The 19,220-nt window shown below is 39.0% G+C and overlaps 2 protein-coding genes across 2 annotated transcripts in view; both read right to left on the bottom strand.

Moving 5' to 3' along the window:
- FOCAD (focadhesin) overlaps positions 1–19,220 on the bottom strand; it is a gene marked incomplete at its 3' end in the record, with an annotated part of 239,052 nt that overhangs the window by 160,160 nt on the left and 59,672 nt on the right. The window contains exons 6-7 of the mRNA XM_089662672.1: positions 12,905–13,006; positions 743–947 (exon numbers count right to left, since the gene is read on the bottom strand). Coding sequence (XP_089518798.1) covers positions 743–947; positions 12,905–13,006 — 307 coding nt within the window. The remainder of the gene's footprint in view (positions 1–742; positions 948–12,904; positions 13,007–19,220) is intronic.
- On the bottom strand, positions 9,961–11,094 carry LOC149435421 (homeobox protein Mix.2-like). Its single transcript, XM_089662670.1, has one exon. It carries the CDS (start codon positions 11,092–11,094, stop codon positions 9,961–9,963), a length of 1,134 nt encoding a protein of 377 aa, XP_089518796.1.

Below are 19,220 nucleotides of genomic sequence, written 5' to 3'. Positions count from 1 at the left end.
CTATCTGCTGGTCATACTCTAGATTTGCGGTGTTCTATGGAATGTGTCGATTCGCTGCCTAGCGCTACATGATTTAAAGCGAATGATTTATTGTAGATTTGAAAATGTTGGAGAGATTCTTTGTTATAACTATATGTTGCCTTTAAGGGCTGGTTCACACCACATGCAGTCCAGTGCATTTTTTCTACATTAAAAGTGCAAGGATAGTAGGTTATATGGTTTCCAATGGTATAGTTCACACCAGTGCGGTCAGTTCCAATGTGTTCCAGATCCAGAAAAAGTAGTAGAATGTGCTGTATTTTTTCTGCACTGAACTGTACTTGAACATGATAAAACACATTAAAAACAAACCAGAATGCACATAAATGCACCAAAAACACACTGGAAGGCATATGTCCTTATTCAAGGTGGAGAAAAAAAAAAGGGAAAAAATGCCCTGGAACGTATCAAAAACACATTAAAAAAACGTACCGGACAAATAGAAAATTCACTAAAAAAAGCACATGCAGAAATGCATCCAGAACACATCCTGACTGCGTTTCTACGGTGTGAACTGGCCGTAACATTAAACAGAGATATAGAAAGCTTTAAAAAGATGCATTCCCAAGTTGGTACAATGCATGCCATTTTGAACTTTGACTAACTCTGTGTACAGAGTGAAAACTAGCATGTACTGGTAAAATGGTTATACTTTCAATATTTAACTATCATTAAACTGGTATCAAAATCAACTGTCACTTACTTGCATGTAGCTTATCATATCAAGGAACAGGCGGAGGATTTGCTCTTCTAATTCTGAGGGTCTCTGAGCGCTACAAGCACTTTCTGAATGTAGAAGAGCTTTCCAGATTCCCAGTCGGAAGGTAGAGTACTCTGGCAGCTGTGATGGCTCACAATACAAATACCTCAGAAATGGTGTCAAAATATAAATACTAGAGGGCTGGTCCCTGCAGTGAAATAGATGCTTAAAGTCAGTTCATTATTAACATTATTAGCACACACACTGTTGTCATTCGGTCTTACTTTATGTCTCCATACGATAAAATACAGCAATAGGATATTTAGTTTGTTTCCCAAGAAATACTCTATAAATTAATACTTCAAGAAAAGCAGGGTTTATATATACACACTTTAAATAATTTTCAATCCCTAAAGTCCAATGAAGTTTTACATTAATATATAATATAATTTTAGCAGTCATTTTCAATATAGTTAAATCTGCAACTTTCATTACAACAACACCGGGTAGTCCTATCATGAAGGTCCTTGCTGGTATAATGTAAACACCCACAGGCACCTTCTTCCAATTGTACTCCTGCATTGTCACCCTGTCACCCAAGCTTTCAGTGAAGACAAGTGGCCATTTCAACACAATTACACAGGCATGGTCCACTGCTGTCACAATTAGGAGAACTGCCATGCTGCTATCACTGGAGTACATGCATGTAGACAGGAGGTGGCTGCAAGAAGCTGCAAATCAATTAAAAGGCACAAAAAAAAAAACTTAGTATAGTCTTTCCACAAACTCCTTCTATGAAATACGCAAGCAGAAAACAATGAAACTATTGATTTATCATGTTTGTGAAGATTTATGACCACCACTTTCCTCCAGCTATACATGCTGTCATGCGGAGACATAGGATCCCTAGACAGAACTCTACTTTGTACTGTGTGCCAATTTGTACACTATACTGTATGTGGAGTTGATTTTGGCAACTTCCTACAACAATGGAGTTGCTTCTAGAGCCCCTCCCTTGATAATCCCCGGCTGTTGACACTGGGCTTGCTGTCATTCGAAACTGCATATGGGAAGCCTCCAAGAAGAAAAATGAAACCTGGCCAAGAACAGAGAGACAGGGTGGTTTGGAGAACTTACAACCAAAATTCACTTTCCTGAAAAATAACGGTAAGCTATATACATAAAATATACCAAATGAATAACAGCAATAGGTTTAATTAAAACAAGCAATATGATTTTACAAGGTTTACAAAAAAGACTGATAATATAAAGGGTATAATGCTAACCAAATGGAGCTCACATAAGATAAGACTCCTATCAAGTGTGGTAGATTAAATACAATTTCTAAATCATGCTATAATATTCCATGAAACTTCACCACAGAGGGAAATGTACTGTTAGTATGGGGGCACGAAGAAAGTAAAAAAGAGAGAAGAATAGGAAAGAAAAAAAAATTATATAAACACCTAGCCTGACACCAAGTCACCATTAACAGCGATCTATTTCTGAATATAGCTAAGCCTTGGGGTCAAAACTTGTAAAATATTTATCAAGGAAATACATTAAAAGTAAAGGCAGATGCTAAAAAAACGTAAAGTGGTTGTACACGCTTATATATACACCTACTGAAATGGCAAGCTTCAGGTTATACACAGAGATGATACAAATCCTCCTACATAAGTTGTACCTGTGTAGCTGCACCTTCTTTTCTCTACAGCCTTTTAAAACACACAGACAAAAAACTATTTCTCAGCTTCTGCAGGCAAGAAGCAGGGATCTTACATCACACACTGCACAGCATACAGCAGGTTGCAGAGTGTAATCTGAGACCTGAGTGGAGGGAAACGACACATCCTCATAGGTAAACATGCACAGCTGAGGCTGTCAATCCCCTTCTGTGTGCTGGGGGGGGCTGTCTCCCAAGATACTGTGGTGTGGGATAGCCCGTCAGAAGTGATTAATGCAGATAGAGGGAAGAAAGAGGAGAATGATATCACATTAGGTACTTTGGATTGAGGCTAGTACATACTGGATAGCAGTATTAATTTTGCTTCAAGTTTCGATTTAGCTTTAGTCTTAGTCTTTTGACTAACATGCCATTTTAGTTTTAATCATATTTTAGTTGACTAAAATCTCTAGTACATTTTAGTTGACTAAACTCTAATGGGTTTAGTTAAATTGTAATGTATTATTGAAGCATTTCTCTAAAAATTGCCAAACTCATTTAATCCTAGAGTAAAAATCTTATAACATATTATTAATGGTATTAGGGTTTGAACATGCACTACAGACACAGATTTAGCCATTGTGATATAGAACGTCTTTATAAATAAAACCAATAAACAAAAATATTGCTGTGTGACAAACAGAAAAAACACCAAAAACTCTATTGGATGTAATGTCATTGCACTTATTACCTGAATATATTACCAACATTAAAGTGATATTAAAGTCTTGATTTGTTTTTGGGTTTTTTTTTAAATAACAAACATATTATACTTGATCTGTGCAGTGGATTTGCACAAAGCAGCCCAGATCCTCCTCTCCTTGGATCACCCGTCAGCCCTCCTGGTCCCTTACTCCTGTCAGATGCCCCCACAGTAAGCAGCTTGCTATGGGGCACCCAAGCAGGCGCACTCCTGAGCTGTGGCTCTGCATGTCCATTCACACACAGAGCCATGTCTCCCCCCCCCAACTGGCTCACTGGCTGTGATTTACAGCAGGAGGAGCCAATGGCTCCCACTACTGCCTCAGCCAATCAGGAGTGAGAGTCCCCAGAGAACCAAGGCTCTCGTGGACATCGCTGGATAGAGAGGGGGTTCAGGTAAGTGTTAAAGTGATTCTAAAGGTTTAATTTTTTTTTTTTACAAAAATAACAAGCATGTCTATACTTACCTGCTGTGTGCAGTGGTTTTGCAAAGATCAGCCCGGATCTTCCTTTGCTTGGGTCCCTCGCGGCTGTGCCCTGTCCCCTCTCTCTTCTCATTGGCTCACTGGCTGCGATTGATAGCAGCGGGAGCCAAAGGTCCCCGCTGCTGTTTCAGCTAATGAGGAGAAGGAGTCCCAGGATAGCCGAGACTCCAGTGCACGTGGCTGGATCAAGAGGGGGCTTAGGTAATGGGGGGGGCATGCATAGAATGCACGAAGGTAAAAAACCTTGAGCCTTTATAACCAAAACTAATTTAAGCTGGCTATACATTATACAATTTTCTTGCCCTTTAGATTTAACTTCAACTATGTAGTGCAAGGGCCTGTCTGATTGCATACAGTTTTAAAATCTTTAGGTTTGACCTCATATTATAGAGTTTTGGTAAATCTAAGGAAAAGTACAAGAAAACTGCATAATGTGTAGCCAGCTTTAGGGGGGCTAGGGGGGCTGCTACACACAGCAAGTTTTTACTTTCATGCATAGAATGCATAGAGTGCTGTGTTAATTTTGACGTCAAATTTCGATTTAGTTTTAGTCATAGTCTTTTGACCAAAATAAAAAATACCTTTACAATTCCGCGCTATGGTATATATAATTATCTAAAACGGAGAGATGAAAAGATACATAATTCAATCCTCATGAGCGGCCACCACAATATTGCAGGTAACAATACACATATAATAATATACAGAAGTGCAGCGCTTCAAATAATCAAAAACAATTGAGCTTAAGAGTCCAATCCACGGAAATAAAAAAATATATGGAAGGAGCCCCTCTTCACTGGAGCCTCAGTGCCACTATAGATGTCTAATAATGGTCAGAAGATAAAAAAAAGTCCACCATCACCATCTCCAAACACTCTGCCTCTTACAGAATCATGTTGACCTGCAGTTATGGATGGGTCAAAATGCACTGTATAAGTTCCAAAAGGCAAGCTGTGGACCTGGGCACTCTTTGATTCCAAACTTTCACATCAAGAGATGGACTGCAAGATGAACCTACAAGAGAATTATCCTCGTGGAGGACAACCCCAATCAAAATGCAAAAAGAATCCTCATAGTGTAGCAAGCTGAATCCAATTTATTGCCTCAAAACGTACTATAAAACGTAGCTCAAACAAAAATATAAAACAGCATGTCACCATATAAATGAATAGTAAATTTTCAACCAACAAGATGGCTACCACGTTCCAGTGTGTGCTGATGTCACGTGCTCTGGCTCCTCCCTATGCATTTCAACATCAATGACATCGTCAGGGGCCGTGTCCTTGATCCTTGGAACCAAACAGTGCCCAGGTCCACGGCTTGCCTTTTGGAACTTATACAGCACATTTTGCCCTACCCATAACTGGGGGTCAACATGATTCGGTAAGAGGCAGAGACTTTGGTGATGGTGGACATTTTCTATCTTCTCCTGGCCATTAGGAGACATCTATAGTAGCAATGAGGCTCCAGTGAAGAAGGGCTCATTCCATATATTTTTATTTTTGTGGATTGGACTCTTAAGTTAAATTTTTTTGATTATTTGAAGCGCCGCACTTTTGTATATTATTTTGACTAAAATGCCATTTTAGTTTTAGTAATATTTTAGTCATCTGAATTGTTTTAGTTTTAGTCGTATTTTAATTGACTAAAATAGTGCTAATTTAGTCGACGAAAAACAAAATTAAAACGAAAATGAAATTGACACTGCTATAGAGGGATACACTCCTCTTTTTTAATTTCAGGTTACAACCACTTTATTTTAAACCAGTTTTATATGCATTAAAATACTTAAATTTACACTAGCCTTTTGCAATCTCCTGCACAGAGGAAATGGGAGAGAATATGAAGATGACCTTATTACAGAGCTGCTGTTTTCTCACTATCCAATCTTGATTATGCTATATTGCTTCAAAACCTAACTACTAATCCACAAAAAAAAGGTGAAGCCACCAAAAGCAAGCATTGCGCATACATGACGCACTGTAAACTTTTGTATTTTATTATTGTGCATGGCAGGTGTAAACAAGGTACATGCTTGTTAAATCGTATTGTATATTAAATAACTAGCAGTAACAAGCTGGCTCCAGTGACACCCTAAAATTTTTACTAACTTTTAAACTTTTGGCAGACACTGATATCACACTAAAAATGATGCAGTTGTACTCTGGAATGCCAATGTGATGGGTTACTTTTATGAAAGAAAAATCATGTTTCCCAGGAATAGTTCCTGTAGCCCCCTGATTCAGAATACACCCTATAGCACTCTACAAATCTTCTCAGTTAAGCTCAGTATGGAGTGGGTCACTTGCCTCCAAAAGGAGCCTTCTAGTGGTGGTCAAAGCAGCCTGATGGATGCAAACATAGGGCTAGTCTATAATGTTGAATAAGCATACTGGCATGCCTTCGTATTCTGCAGAGACAAGTACAAATTAATAATGTTTAGTCAAAAAAGTGCTGCTGCTTTGTAAATTTTTTTTTACATAAGAAATTAATTATCGGCTCTTTTAATCCCCTGTACAACAGTACACAAGTAGGAGGGATTGCCAGCGCTAGGAACCAATCAAGTATGCTGCTGGTGCTGATGCATTGGAAATCAAAGATCTGATTGTGCTGTCTAGCAATATTCTTGTAACAATACTGCCTGCACATAATTACAAATCCTTTGACAGGTAAAACAGTTGTGCATATATGTACAGTATTTTAAAATGTCTATTCAGCTGCTGGAATACAGCTTTAATAAACACGTTCTTGCATATCTTTATTACATAAATCCGCTATGGAACCACCTAATGCTACTCATAATAGTTTATATCCCACTTCTTAAAAAAAAATCAAACTATATGTATAAACGGCATAAGTGCAGTGCATAAGTGCAAATAAGGATTGAGATGGCTGCACTACTCAACCAGCTTTTGTAACTAACATGTTGCCGTCTTTTCTTGCCACTACATTGAATCACATTTTACTTGTGATGTCTGAAGGGCTCACTTGAGGATTTCAAAAGTCCTCCAAATTATTTTAAATTTATCCAGGCCATAGACGGTTCGTTTATCGGCCGAATTTTCATCCAAAAGAATAATCGGCTGATATTCGCACCGTTAGTAGGGCAATGTCGTCAGACGATTTCCGCGGATCCTCCTCCTTTCTTTTATCGGTCATGCTGGAAAATTTACGAAAAACGGACGATTTTTATAAGCATTGGTGGCAACAAAACGACCGATTTTTCATTTTTCGGCCAAAAATTCGGCCGATAAACTAACCATCTATGACTGGCATTAGGCTGTAATTTTCTTCTCCTTAATTTGACAGCAGATACAATTGGGTTTGATTGGCTGTTTTCTCTTCCTCCTATGCATTCACCATTCTCATTTTTAACCAAATAACATCTTGGAATAATTCTAAATTTGCTGAATAAAAATGTAATTGTTAAAAAAAAAAAAAACACATCTTATTGCTTATAAATTGGCAGCCATGTTTTATGGGTCTTTAAGTGGTTAATGATCTTGCAGTCCTGTTTTAATATCTAGCTGGCAGTTTGACCATGGAGGGTGGAATGACCTTGAGTTGCATCTGGTTTCTTGTCATAGAGGAGCAAAATGTTTGCTCAGGAACAAATAAAATAGTAATCCTATTCCATTAGAAGGTACAATTTTCTACTTGAGCATGGCCATGTAAAGATCTCTTCCACTTTGATTTGCCTTTGATAGATGCTTGACATCTTTCTCATTTAGTACAGTACATATAGTTAGAGACAACGAGGTCTGAAAGCCATATCCAGTAAAAGAAATAGCTTTAATTCTGCCACATTAAAAAAATTTAAAGACCTTTGAATTCTGTTGAAGAAAATGGATAGCAAATGTCTAAAATAAACTTGGAATTCAGGTCTAGAGAAAAACTGCTTTCCATTTCTCAGTTAACAAGGGATTTATGCAGTTTTATTAAAGGTACTATTTAGAAACCTCTCTAACAGTCCACAACCAGAATATAGTTTGCATAATATGGCACAATTCAACTTTTATGTGGTTGTAAAACTATTGCATGGGGATCACACACTCTCTAGCACCATGCTACAAGAAAAATAGACAATTTGTGGACATTTTCTTCTTCAATTTGCACATTCATTCTTGGCTAGCAGTATGTTTTCTGTAACTTTGGAGCATTTCTGTCATTTTGTTCAGTTAACGAGGCTTAGGAACAACTATCTTTCCTAGCAGCAGATTAGATCATGCATAAAAACCAACTAAACAATAAAAACAAAGTTCCAAAACACTGCCACTAGAGAGGACTTGAGGAGAATTGGAATCCAGCCAAGGTAGCTGCTTTGACCCCCCCCCCCCCCATCCCCACCCCTTCAAATGACATTGAAAAACAATATGCACAGAAAAGCTTTCTCCTTTGCACTAACTATACTGGAATGGTCCCATCAGATATTAACTGTCTACAATTGAATTCATTATAGTTGGGCCCCATGGACATCCACCAAGCCCCAGGATCCTGTCCTTGGATAATCTAGCTCTGACTGCCACTCTTAAAGGACATGCTTAACATAATTAACTAATTAGCCATTTAGCATAACATTTTTCAGTGCTACAAGTTGAAAGCCAAGTTGGTCATTTATATTATCTCATTTAATAAAGTGATATGGAAAAGCTGGAAATTATTGGAAAACTTTTACCATCAAAAATGAAGCAAATAATGGGAACATTGAACTCTGTGCTGCTACCTTCCTCTCCCGCGCTCAGTCCAGTGGCCCATGTCTTTTAACATGATCATTAACCACTTGCCCTCCTGAGGATTTACCCCCCTTCCTAACCAGGATATTATTTGCATTACGGCGCTGCGTTATTTTAACTGACAATTGCGTGGTCATGCAACTCTACATCCAAATTAAATTTACGTCCTTTTTTTCCCCACAAATTGAACTTTCTTTTGGTGGAATTTGATCGCCTGTGCGGTTTTTATTTTTTGCGCTATAAAAAAAAAAGACCGACAATTTTGAGAAAAAAAAACTATATTTTTGCTGTTTTGCTATTATATGTCCAGAAAAAAAAATTTAAAAATCAAATTTCGTCATAAATTTAGACCAAAATGTATTTTTCTACATGTCTTTGCTAAAGAAAAATCCCAATACGTGTAAATTAATTGGTTTACGTGAACGTTATAGTGTTTACAAATGGCGGTATATATACTGAATGTTTTTTTTTTTTTAATTTTTACTAGTAATGGCAACGATCAGCGACTTATAATGGGACTGCGGTGGGCATTCTGACACTGGGGGGAACTGACTTGGTGTCACTGACATCCCCAGTGACACCAATACAGTGATCAGTGCTAATAAAAAGCACTGACACTGTACTAATGGCACTGGGCAGGAAGGGGATAACATGTGGGACGATCAAAGGGTTAACTGTGTGCTGGGTGTATTTTACTATAGTGTCTGTGTGCTTCACTATAAACACACTGCTTTGCATGGCTGTGCTGTGCAAATCCATTTAAAGCAGTGTGCACGAGCTGACAGGGAGAACGGTTTTGTTTAGTAACAGTTCTCCCCTCCCCGTCAGAGATTATTTGTTTATTTCAGGTACTTATATAGCGCCATCAATTTACACAGTGCTTTACATATATATATTGTACATTCATGTCAGTCCCTAACCCTCAAGGGGTGTACAATCTAAGGTCCCTAACTCACATTCATACATACACATACTAGGGCCGATTTAGAAAGGAGCCAATTAACCTACCAGCATGTCTTTGGAGTGTGGGAGGAAACCGGAGTACCCAGAGGAAACCCACGCAGGCACAGGGAGAACATGCAAACTCCAGGCAGGTGATCCTGTGGTTGGGATTTGAACCGGCGACCCTAGTACTGCCAGGCAGAAGTGCTAACCACTTAGGTGTCCGTTTATGAACTATGATCGCTGCTCAGTTCTCCGGAATTCTTGGAGAACACAGTTCTCCTGCGAATGCCTTTTATGAAGCGGTGTAGATCAGTTCTCCAAACGAGGGAGAACGATCTACAAACGCTTGAAAATGGCTGCTTTTACTATAATCTCAAGAGATTACAGTAAAAGATCAGTTTACTAAGCAGAGGTAAATTATCGCTGCTTAGTTTGCGGTTCCTCCGATTCTCCAGCTCTGGGCTGGAGAATCTGGAGGGAGAACACAGATCTCCAGTGAAGGGCTGAACATGTTCTCCGCTGATCTCCTGAGTGTCATAAACTGTGATTGACCAGAGAATAGCTGCGATCCTCTGAATCGCAGCTATTCTCTGTGTCATAAACGGACACCTTAGCCACTGTGCCGCCCAATTAATTGTTGGTGTTTACCAGTTCCAGTCTAGAGAGAACAGAAGGGAGGCTTTCTTTAGGATCACAGCCAGAATCTGCAGATCTGTAACTGACACCAGAATCAGACTCAGAACCTTCAATGCAGTATTTATCATGCATGGTTGACATTGAGTATGTTGTTTGCCTTGTAGAAGGATTGACTTCACTGTGGTTCCTTGTAGCTGTAGATGGTGGGATTGGTGGGATGTTGACACTCATTTCTGGTGTGATGGTCTTGTTGGGTGGGTAGCTACTGAAGTCCATCATGCAATTAGACTCTCTAGGCAGCCTATAAGATCGTCTGCTCAAGTCCATTGCCTTGGGGCTCATGACATGAGCCATGCTTTTGTACAAGTGCTGTTGGTTGTTAGATTGTGAATTTTGTTGCCGGCACATGTTGGGTGAGGCCTGGTGAATCATAAACCTCTCCTGGGGAACAGGACAGGAATAATGAGGATAGGAGGTAGACTCTGAAGATTGGTTATACAAATCTTGTGGTACATTCAACATGGGCTGTTGTTGGGGAACCATGACCTGGGGTTGTTCACCGGCAGTCATTGGATGCTTTGCTATTGATACTGTAGGATAGATATTTTCTGGTTGCTGGATGCTGGAATAGCTCATACTTGCATTTGTGAAATAAGTGGATTTGCCCTTTTCACGTCTGGACTTTCCCCCTCTGTTTTGGAACCAAACCTGGATCCTGGACTCAGGAATATAAATTAATTTGGCCAGTTCTTCTCGTTGGTGGATATCTGGGTACATGTTTCTTTGGAAGAACTCCTCCAAGACATCCAGTTGCTCTTGGCTGTACACTGTTCTCTTCCTGCGCTGTGATATAGCTGCTTGTTCCATAACTGTGGGTGCAGTGACTGCCACCTGCTTATTATGTGTCACATTCTTCTTTGATGCTAGGGACTCAGGGGGGGTAAGGTTGTTGGTGGCCTGTCCCTTTATCTCTTCCTTCACACAGACTGACTCAAAGTCATTCTGTTGCAGGGAGACCAGATTGAGACAACCATATTGGTTCTGGGGTTCAGTTAAGACCATGTTGTTGGGGCTGGATGCAAAGCAATCTGGGAAGTAGTCCTCATTGTCCTGAGTGTAACCAGCCATCTTCCACCTGGCTCTGTGCTTTCCTCTGGACTGTGCTATGCTCTCCTCTGGACTGGGCACTGTGTCTGATCCTCGGCAATCACTGGGTGCTGGCGAGTAATCACCGACCTGGACCCGGTGATTGACAGCCGCGAATGGTGGTGCGGGTAGGATGCACCCCCCCCACCTGGAGATACAAAATCATGCATATATACGTGATTTTGCGCACCCATGCCACCATACCTGCTATAGGCTGGACAAGAAGCGATTAAAGTGGTTATAAACCCTTACATTTACCCAGTGAAGTGACTAGCCTGGTGATACACAGAGATTAAACAAATCCTCCTACATAGATTGTATTTGTTTATCTACAGCCATCTCTCCCCTACACTCATTCAAGTGCAAAATTTACACAGGATATATCAGCTCTGAAAACTAGGGGGTGGAGAGCTGAAGTTGCATCAGTGAGAATTCAGAGCTGATTAGACGGAAGGGACAAACCCCTTCACATAGCACACTGTTATTGTTTAGCTTTTGTTACCAATATCCTAACTTGCAGTCTACAACAGCTTGCTAGTTAAGTTTTTCAGTATAGTTGCATTGTATAGTGCCCCTATTTTACATCCTTCTCAATTGTTTAATGTCCAAGGAAATCTGTAACTCACCTGGTTTTTCATGTATCACCATTCAACATTTTTTTAATCACGGTCTTCTTATTTTTTGTACTTAAATCTGGTCTTTCATACAGTCAAAGTTAATTGCAAATCTTCCTGTCAGTGCTTCCAGTACTCTATGTAGAACATCCATTGTTGGACTAAATGTTTTATTTACTAAGAATCTATTTTCTAGATATCTGTCCAATGAAATACATCCCGGTTACCAAGAATGTCAAAGTTATTCTATACTTTATTAAAAATAGTTTTAAGGCAAGTCAAGCTCTTAACCCCAGTCCTGGGTTAGCAATGGAGTATACAATGTAAAACTTCATCTTTTCTCTGTTGAATCTATACGCAGAAGTCAAAGTGCACATTTTCAACATACAATGCTAATAGCCATAAAGTTTCTATTTGGCAGAAACAAACGTTTCTGCATACTCATTCAGATAAAACATATTCAAAAGTATCTTATTAGTATAGTTGTTTATATACCAGTGCAGTATGAACATGATCCACTTTGCTTTTTTCAACTTTGCACACATTTGGAACAGCTTATCTTAATCTAGCATTTAATCTTTGGATTTGACGCTTCAGGTCTGTCTAGAAGAGTAGGTGCCTTACTAACCCAATGCATTTCGTGTTTTTGCAGTAAAAATGGTTAGGGTAAGATCACCACCAGGAATTTACCATGAAAAACAGTAAAAAAAAAAGAAGAAGAATGGCTGAATTGATATACAATTCCTTTGCGATGTAAAAAAAATTTAAATACATGTATGTATGTGTATACACACAAACACACATCATTTCTAGTAGGCTATATTAAGTTCAACTATAACCTATCATTTACAAACACACACACACACACTTTACTTGCAAACATAATTCACTATATACACACACTTACATACACACTCTTATTTGAATTGCAAACTGTTTTTTTTTCTTTTTCAAATAGTGCTTATACTACAAATATGAACGTCATTAGGTCTATTTGTTGCTCAAAAGAGATCCAACAAATACACTGAATTTTTCGTTGCTTTTTTCTACCCCCACTCGGTTGTTATACTTTTCCCACTTGTTATTACTTTAGATTACAGCTAGATGATGGCATGACACTTATCTAGAGTTTCACATTTTTGTGAAGTGAGGATAACTGCTGCTTTAGATGTTATTACCGATTTGAAGACTGTGAAGAGATAGCAGACATCTGCTGCAGGAGGGCAGGCCAGCAATCAGGCTTGTTTTCTAACATGCTGATGAATGGATGAGGAGGATTCCTGCAAAGAAAGAAACAATAGATGTTGGTTACATTTTGAGATACCTGTGTAAATGCCCTTAGCCACCTCACTATGACCATAGCTACTATCAATAGTCATGGCAATAGGAAAGCGCCTGTTCACAAGGTCTTGCTTATGAATGTCAATTGAGGTGCTACAGATCATTTAAGTGTTTGATGTAACTGTGAAATCTGCAAAAAACAAAGCTCCATATTTAGGACATGAACAAACAGTTCTAAATAGTTAAATCTGTGAGAAACCCAAAATAGATTCAAGGAATATCTCTTTTCTGTTGGAAGCACAATACTACTCTGTAGTGAAATATGAAGGACGCGTTTTAAGGGTTCTGCCTGTTTGTCATAACTGAAATCATAATTTCACATTCATTTTATTAAAAATATATATATATAATTCGAGCTTGAGTGAAATTAAAAATGGAAAGAATTATAGCAACCAGCACATACAGTCAGGTCCATAAATATTGGGACATCGACACAATTCTAACATTTTTGGCTCTATACACCACCACAATGGATTTGAAATGAAACGAACAAGATGTGCTTTAACTGCAGACTGTCAGCTTTAATTTGAGGGTATTTACATCCAAATCAGGTGAACTGTGTAGGAATTACAACAGTTTGCATATGTGCCTCCCACTTGTTAAGGGACTAAAAGTAATGGGACAATTGGCTTCTCAGCTGTTCCATGGCCAGGTGTGTGTTATTCCCTCATTATCCCAATTACAATGAGCAGATAAAAGGTCCAGAGTTAATTTCAAGTGTGCTATTTGCATTTGAAATCTGTTGCTGTCAACTCTCAAGATGAGATCCAAAGAGCTGTCACTATCAGTGAAGCAAGCCATCATTAGGCTGAAAAAACAAAACAATCCCATAAGAGAGATAGCAAAAAACATTAGGCGTGGCCAAAACAACTGTTTGGAACATTCTTAAAAAGAAGGAAGGAACGCACCGGTGAGCTCAGCAACACCAAAAGACCCAGAAGACCACGGAAAACTGTGGTGGATGACCAAAGAATTCTTTCGCTGGTGAAGAAAACAACCTTCACAACAGTTGGCCAGATCAAGAACACTCTCCAGGAGGTAGGTGTGTGTGTGTGTCAAAGTCAACAATCAAGAGAAGACTTCACCAGAGTGAATACAGAGGGTTCACCACAAGATGTAAACCATTGGTGAGCCTCAAAAATAGGAAGGCCAGATTAGAGTTTGCCAAACGACATCTAAAAAAGCCTTCACAGTTCTGGAACAACATCCTATGGACAGATGAGACCAAGATCAACTTGTACCAGAGTGATGGGAAGAGAAGAGTATGGAGAAGGAAAGGAACTGCTCATGATCCTAAGCATACCACCTCATCAGTGAAGCATGGTGGTGGTAGTGTCATGGCGTGGGCATGTATGGCTGCCAATAGAACTGCTTCTCTTGTATTTATTGATGATGTGACTGCTGACAAAAGCAGCCGGATGAATTCTGAAGTGTTTCAGGCAATATTATCTGCTCATATTCAGCTTCACAGTGCAGATGGACAATGACCCAAAGCATACTGCAAAAGCAACCAAAGAGTTTTTTAAAGGAAAGAAGTGGAATGTTATGCAATGGCCAAGTCAATCACCTGACCTGAATCCGACTGAGCATGCATTTCACTTGCTGAAGACAAAACTGAAGGGAAAATGCCCCAAGAACAAGCAGGAACTGAAGACAGTTGCAATAGAGGCCTGGCAGAGCATCACCAGGGATGAAACCCAGCGTCTGGTGATGTCTATGCGTTTCAGACTTCAAGCTGTAATTGACTGCAAAGGATTTGCAACCAAGTATTAAAAAGTGAAAGTTTGATTTATGATTATTATTCTGTCCCATTACTTTTGGTCCGTTAACAAGTGGGAGGCACATATGAAAACTGTTGTAATTCCTACACCGTTCACCTGATTTGGATGTAAATACCCTCAAATAAAGCTGACAGTCTGCAGTTAAAGCACATCTTGTTCGTTTCATTTCAAATCCATTGTGGCGGTGTATAGAGCCAAAAATGTTAGAATTGTGTCGATGTCCCAATATTTATGGACCTGACTGTATATTGTGGACACACAACATAAGCAGATTACAAAACCAAAAAAGTGCAGCGCTAAATACAGTCAACAATAATTTATGTGTGAAAGAATATATAAAGTCCAAAAAGATGAAAATCCTGAGGAGAAAGCAGGTCCTCTCAGCAGAAACCCTTATGCCTTCCTGCTTACCAGAATGTGATAACCCCCAATTTCATGAGAAGTCAGACATTGCTCAGGTAATAATAGGTCAATCAATCCAATCGTCACAGATGGCTTTCTCCATCCAGTGAGTCATTATATGCAAAGAGAAATTACAAACAGAGCAATACTATCTAACAAAACAAGAAAATTAGTGTAAAAAGTGTCCACACATATGCGTGACGTGCACAACAATCTAGATGGTGCAACAGCAATAAATATGTAAATCACAGTGTAATCCATGCCTGTATGCAGTGCAGACTACAGAAACCCACGGAGTAAAAACACAAACTGCTTACTACAGCGTATATGACCAATTAAGTATAAATTGTCAAAAACAGGCTAAAAACAGCATTGCAGTTCACTCTCCCAACTCATAGGCATACTCCGCTCTGCTCAACCCAAAAGGAAGTAAAGATGGAACATCAGATATAAAAGAGCCAGTGCCATAGTGTAGTGCTCAGAAACATCTTTATTAAAAGCAAAGTGGTGCATTCACATAAACTGAAGCAATACTGTTAGTACATATAATCATCTGGTGGGAAAATCCTGAGTATCGACGGGTTAGCACGATGACGTCACACGTCCTGACGGGATGTGTGAGCTCATCGTGCAAACCTATGGTCTATTATTACCTGAGCATTGTCTGACTTATGAAACTGGGGGTCATCACATTCATTTAACTACCTAATTTGGTAGTAACACAATAAATACACAATAAATAAGAATAAAAAAAAATAATTAACTGGCATTTTGCTATAAGCCTACAGAGGTTGGGAAAATGTATGGGATTTTGAATGGTGGTAGCGAGATATTTTCTTACTGCTTGCTTGCCACTGTTGCTGTCAGATTGATCTTTTTAAATCTGTATTTTTTGTATGATGTAAAAACTTAACCAAATACAGTACAGCAAAATTTTATTGCACCGTGTAAGGGTAACAGTGGAGAGCCTCAGGAGACTGGCATTACATTAACAGAAATCGAGAAAAAAAAGAAATTCTGGCAAATTCTAGATTGCCCTTTTCCACCTGAGCAAAGAAAGCCTACAGCAACAGGTAATAAAAGTTAAAGGCCAATTCCAGTTGTATTTAAATTAAATTGACACAATGAGAGTGCAATAAAAAAATAGTTTTATGAATTTTTGGGGGTTTTTGTTGGTCTGGAAATCAGTTCCAGCAGAAGTACAAAGGCCTTTCCTCCAGGCAACAGAGTACAGATAAGACCAGCAGTAAAACACCCCCACTGAGTCACAGTGAGAGCTCGGCAATAAAAGCGCTTAGCCCTTGCTGATTGGAGACCTCTAGAAGCGGGGGTGTCTAGAACTCTCCAATGCAGAGTGATTGTTGCTCTCAGAGCGCACATGTGTGGATTGCTGCCAGGGAAAAAAGGACAATGGAGCTAATTTCCAGACCAAAAACGTGGTCACACACACGTCATAAAGTTATGTGTGTCACTAGCATAGGACTCCAAGTACACAATCCATTGTACTGCCACCTTCTGTAGGCTAGAAAAGTGCAGGAAGCGTGGCCATGGCTGTCTATGCATCGAATGGGATGGACAACCCTGGAAACCATTTAACCCAGAATTAGAACAGTGGCTAGACAATCACAGTGAATCACACAGTGAGGGAAAAATGGGTAGTGTAAGCGATCATTCTTGGAGGACTGGAAAACAAGGCTGGAGTTGGGCTCCATAACACAAAATGCAATTTCATCCAATTGAGCCCTCCCCTATAAATAGCTTGAGACCTATGCAGGCCATAGATGGGTTGAAAACCGGCTGTTTTTTAAAAAAAAAATGAAAAATCGGTCCTTCAATAGGCCAACGTTACCACCAACGGTAAAAAAAAAGGAGAAAAAAGGAAAAAAAAAAAAGGCAGATTTTCGTCCCGTCTACAGCCGGCATTTAATTACCTCTGTCCCTGCAGAGAGCTCCGCTATTATATTTGACATTAAAAAGTATAGCGGTTGCAACAGTGTATCTATTTGTATCCATTTCAGATACAGATGTTTTTATTCGGATACAAATAGTTGAAACCGCAATACTTTTTAATGTCAAATATAATAGCGGACTGGAATTCTTCTTTTTCTTCTTTTTCTTGCAGGTCACGGCTCATGCACAGATTTTTTATCGGTAAAAAGATCGGCCGATTTGCCCATCATTGCAGCGAAAATTGGCCGATCAGCAAAATCGCCCTATTTTTTTTCCAACTTTACCAATAAAAAAAATGTGCCAAAATCCAGAAAAACGGCCGACCAATTAATCCATTAACGGTTCGAAAATCGGCCGATTTTCAACCCATCTATGGCCTGAATAACTGAGCTGCAGAGAGCCAATAAAAATACCAATTATGCTTCTTTTAACCATTGTTTTCCTTTATTTGTGTTGAACTGACGTTGCTAAGTGAATGACTGTAATGGATCCCTTCATTACTAAAAGTATAGTTTATATATGATTGCATAAACTTTTCTTTAATAACCACAATGTATGCATGGAAAATGTTTTATTTTTTCCCATTGCCCACCAGAGGTGACAAAAGGACATACTATAAATACCAATGCTTGGCGAATGCTTAGTCCAAGGGGTTAAACTGAATGAAACTGCAAAAGCATATAGAAGCAAACAGTTGAAAAATAGCTAAATAGTCAGTAAAATATCTGCCAGTTCTTATGGGCCAAATCAGTCAGCAATCACTTGGCTGGAGCTGCAAAGATAGCGAGCATTTAACTGCAAGGCACAGGGATAATTTAGTAGGCGAGCCAGTCTCTTTGTCCAGCAGATAAAGCATTTCGCATGGAAAAATGGGACTATGCTGTGTAGCAAAAGGGAAAAAAAAAAAAAAAGCAACAAGGAAACAGGATGTTACACTTGATTAGCGACTTAAGTTAATAGCAGACCTTCTAGTTATGTGCTGTAAATTGGGACAAAGGTTTGTGTACTGTCATGCTTGACTTCAGAAGGCTTCAGGACACACTGAGCTAGTCTGCAATTCATTTTACCTTATTCTTTACAGGAGTAACATGCATAAAGCTGAAGAGAATTGATTGTGGCCTCAGGCTGTGATAAATACGTAATAACCTTGAAGAGGTAACACTGGCAAAAATTGCAGTTTTAGCTAATTTCACATGTTCTCATTGTACACATCTGACAGAAAGGTCGTTGCAGAGAAAGGTGCTCCAGCTCCTCTTTGTATCTGCTTTCAGCTTGATGCCTCTTTACAGCAGCCTGCTCTAGCAACAGTCACCTGTGATGTTTACATATTGTATGGGAGCTGTTACATTACCTAGTTCTACACTTTTCATTTGGCAAAGCCTCAGTCAGTGAAGACAGATATCTTACACCTGTGTGTATAAAAAACCCTCAGCACTACGGACCTCCTAAAAAACTTGTGCGGCTAGCATATAATGTGTTCCCACATGTACAACATAAATAAACAAATAGAAAGATGCAGTGCAACAATATATATACAAATTATAGTGCTAAACAATAAGTACGTGCAAAAACAAACAACTATGCTTATATAATACATGCATATAGGACTCCATAAACTGAACATAAAGAGTGCTCTAAATGAATTATGCACATACATAACAAATAATTGTCCTTAACAGTGATCTGTCCCTTTAAATCTTGAACATCAGCACGTGGACTTGTGTGATATACAGTTGTGTTCAAAATAATAGCAGTCAGACATCAGTAACCTTATCAATCACTGTTTTTGGTAGAAATGATATTTCTACATGGCAAATAATTTACTAGCAGGTGTAGTAGAGTAATAGAAATCCAACAGACCCAAAAGTCATGACATGCATGCTGCTAATTCTGTGTAATTGAATCACTAATTGAAAGGGACATGTTCAAAATAATAGCAGTGTGGAGTTCTATTAGTGAGGTCATTCATTCTTTGAAAAACAGGTGGCAATTATTGCCCTTATTTAAGGAAGGAAGGCAG

Source organism: Staurois parvus, unplaced genomic scaffold (assembly GCF_062004578.1).
Source record: "Staurois parvus isolate SC_StPar_1 unplaced genomic scaffold, SC_StPar_1.0 ptg001518l, whole genome shotgun sequence".
In the NCBI taxonomy this organism is placed as follows: Eukaryota; Metazoa; Chordata; class Amphibia; order Anura; family Ranidae; genus Staurois; species Staurois parvus.
Note: the sequence above shows the minus strand (reverse complement) of the source record. Positions and strands in the feature narration are given on the sequence as shown.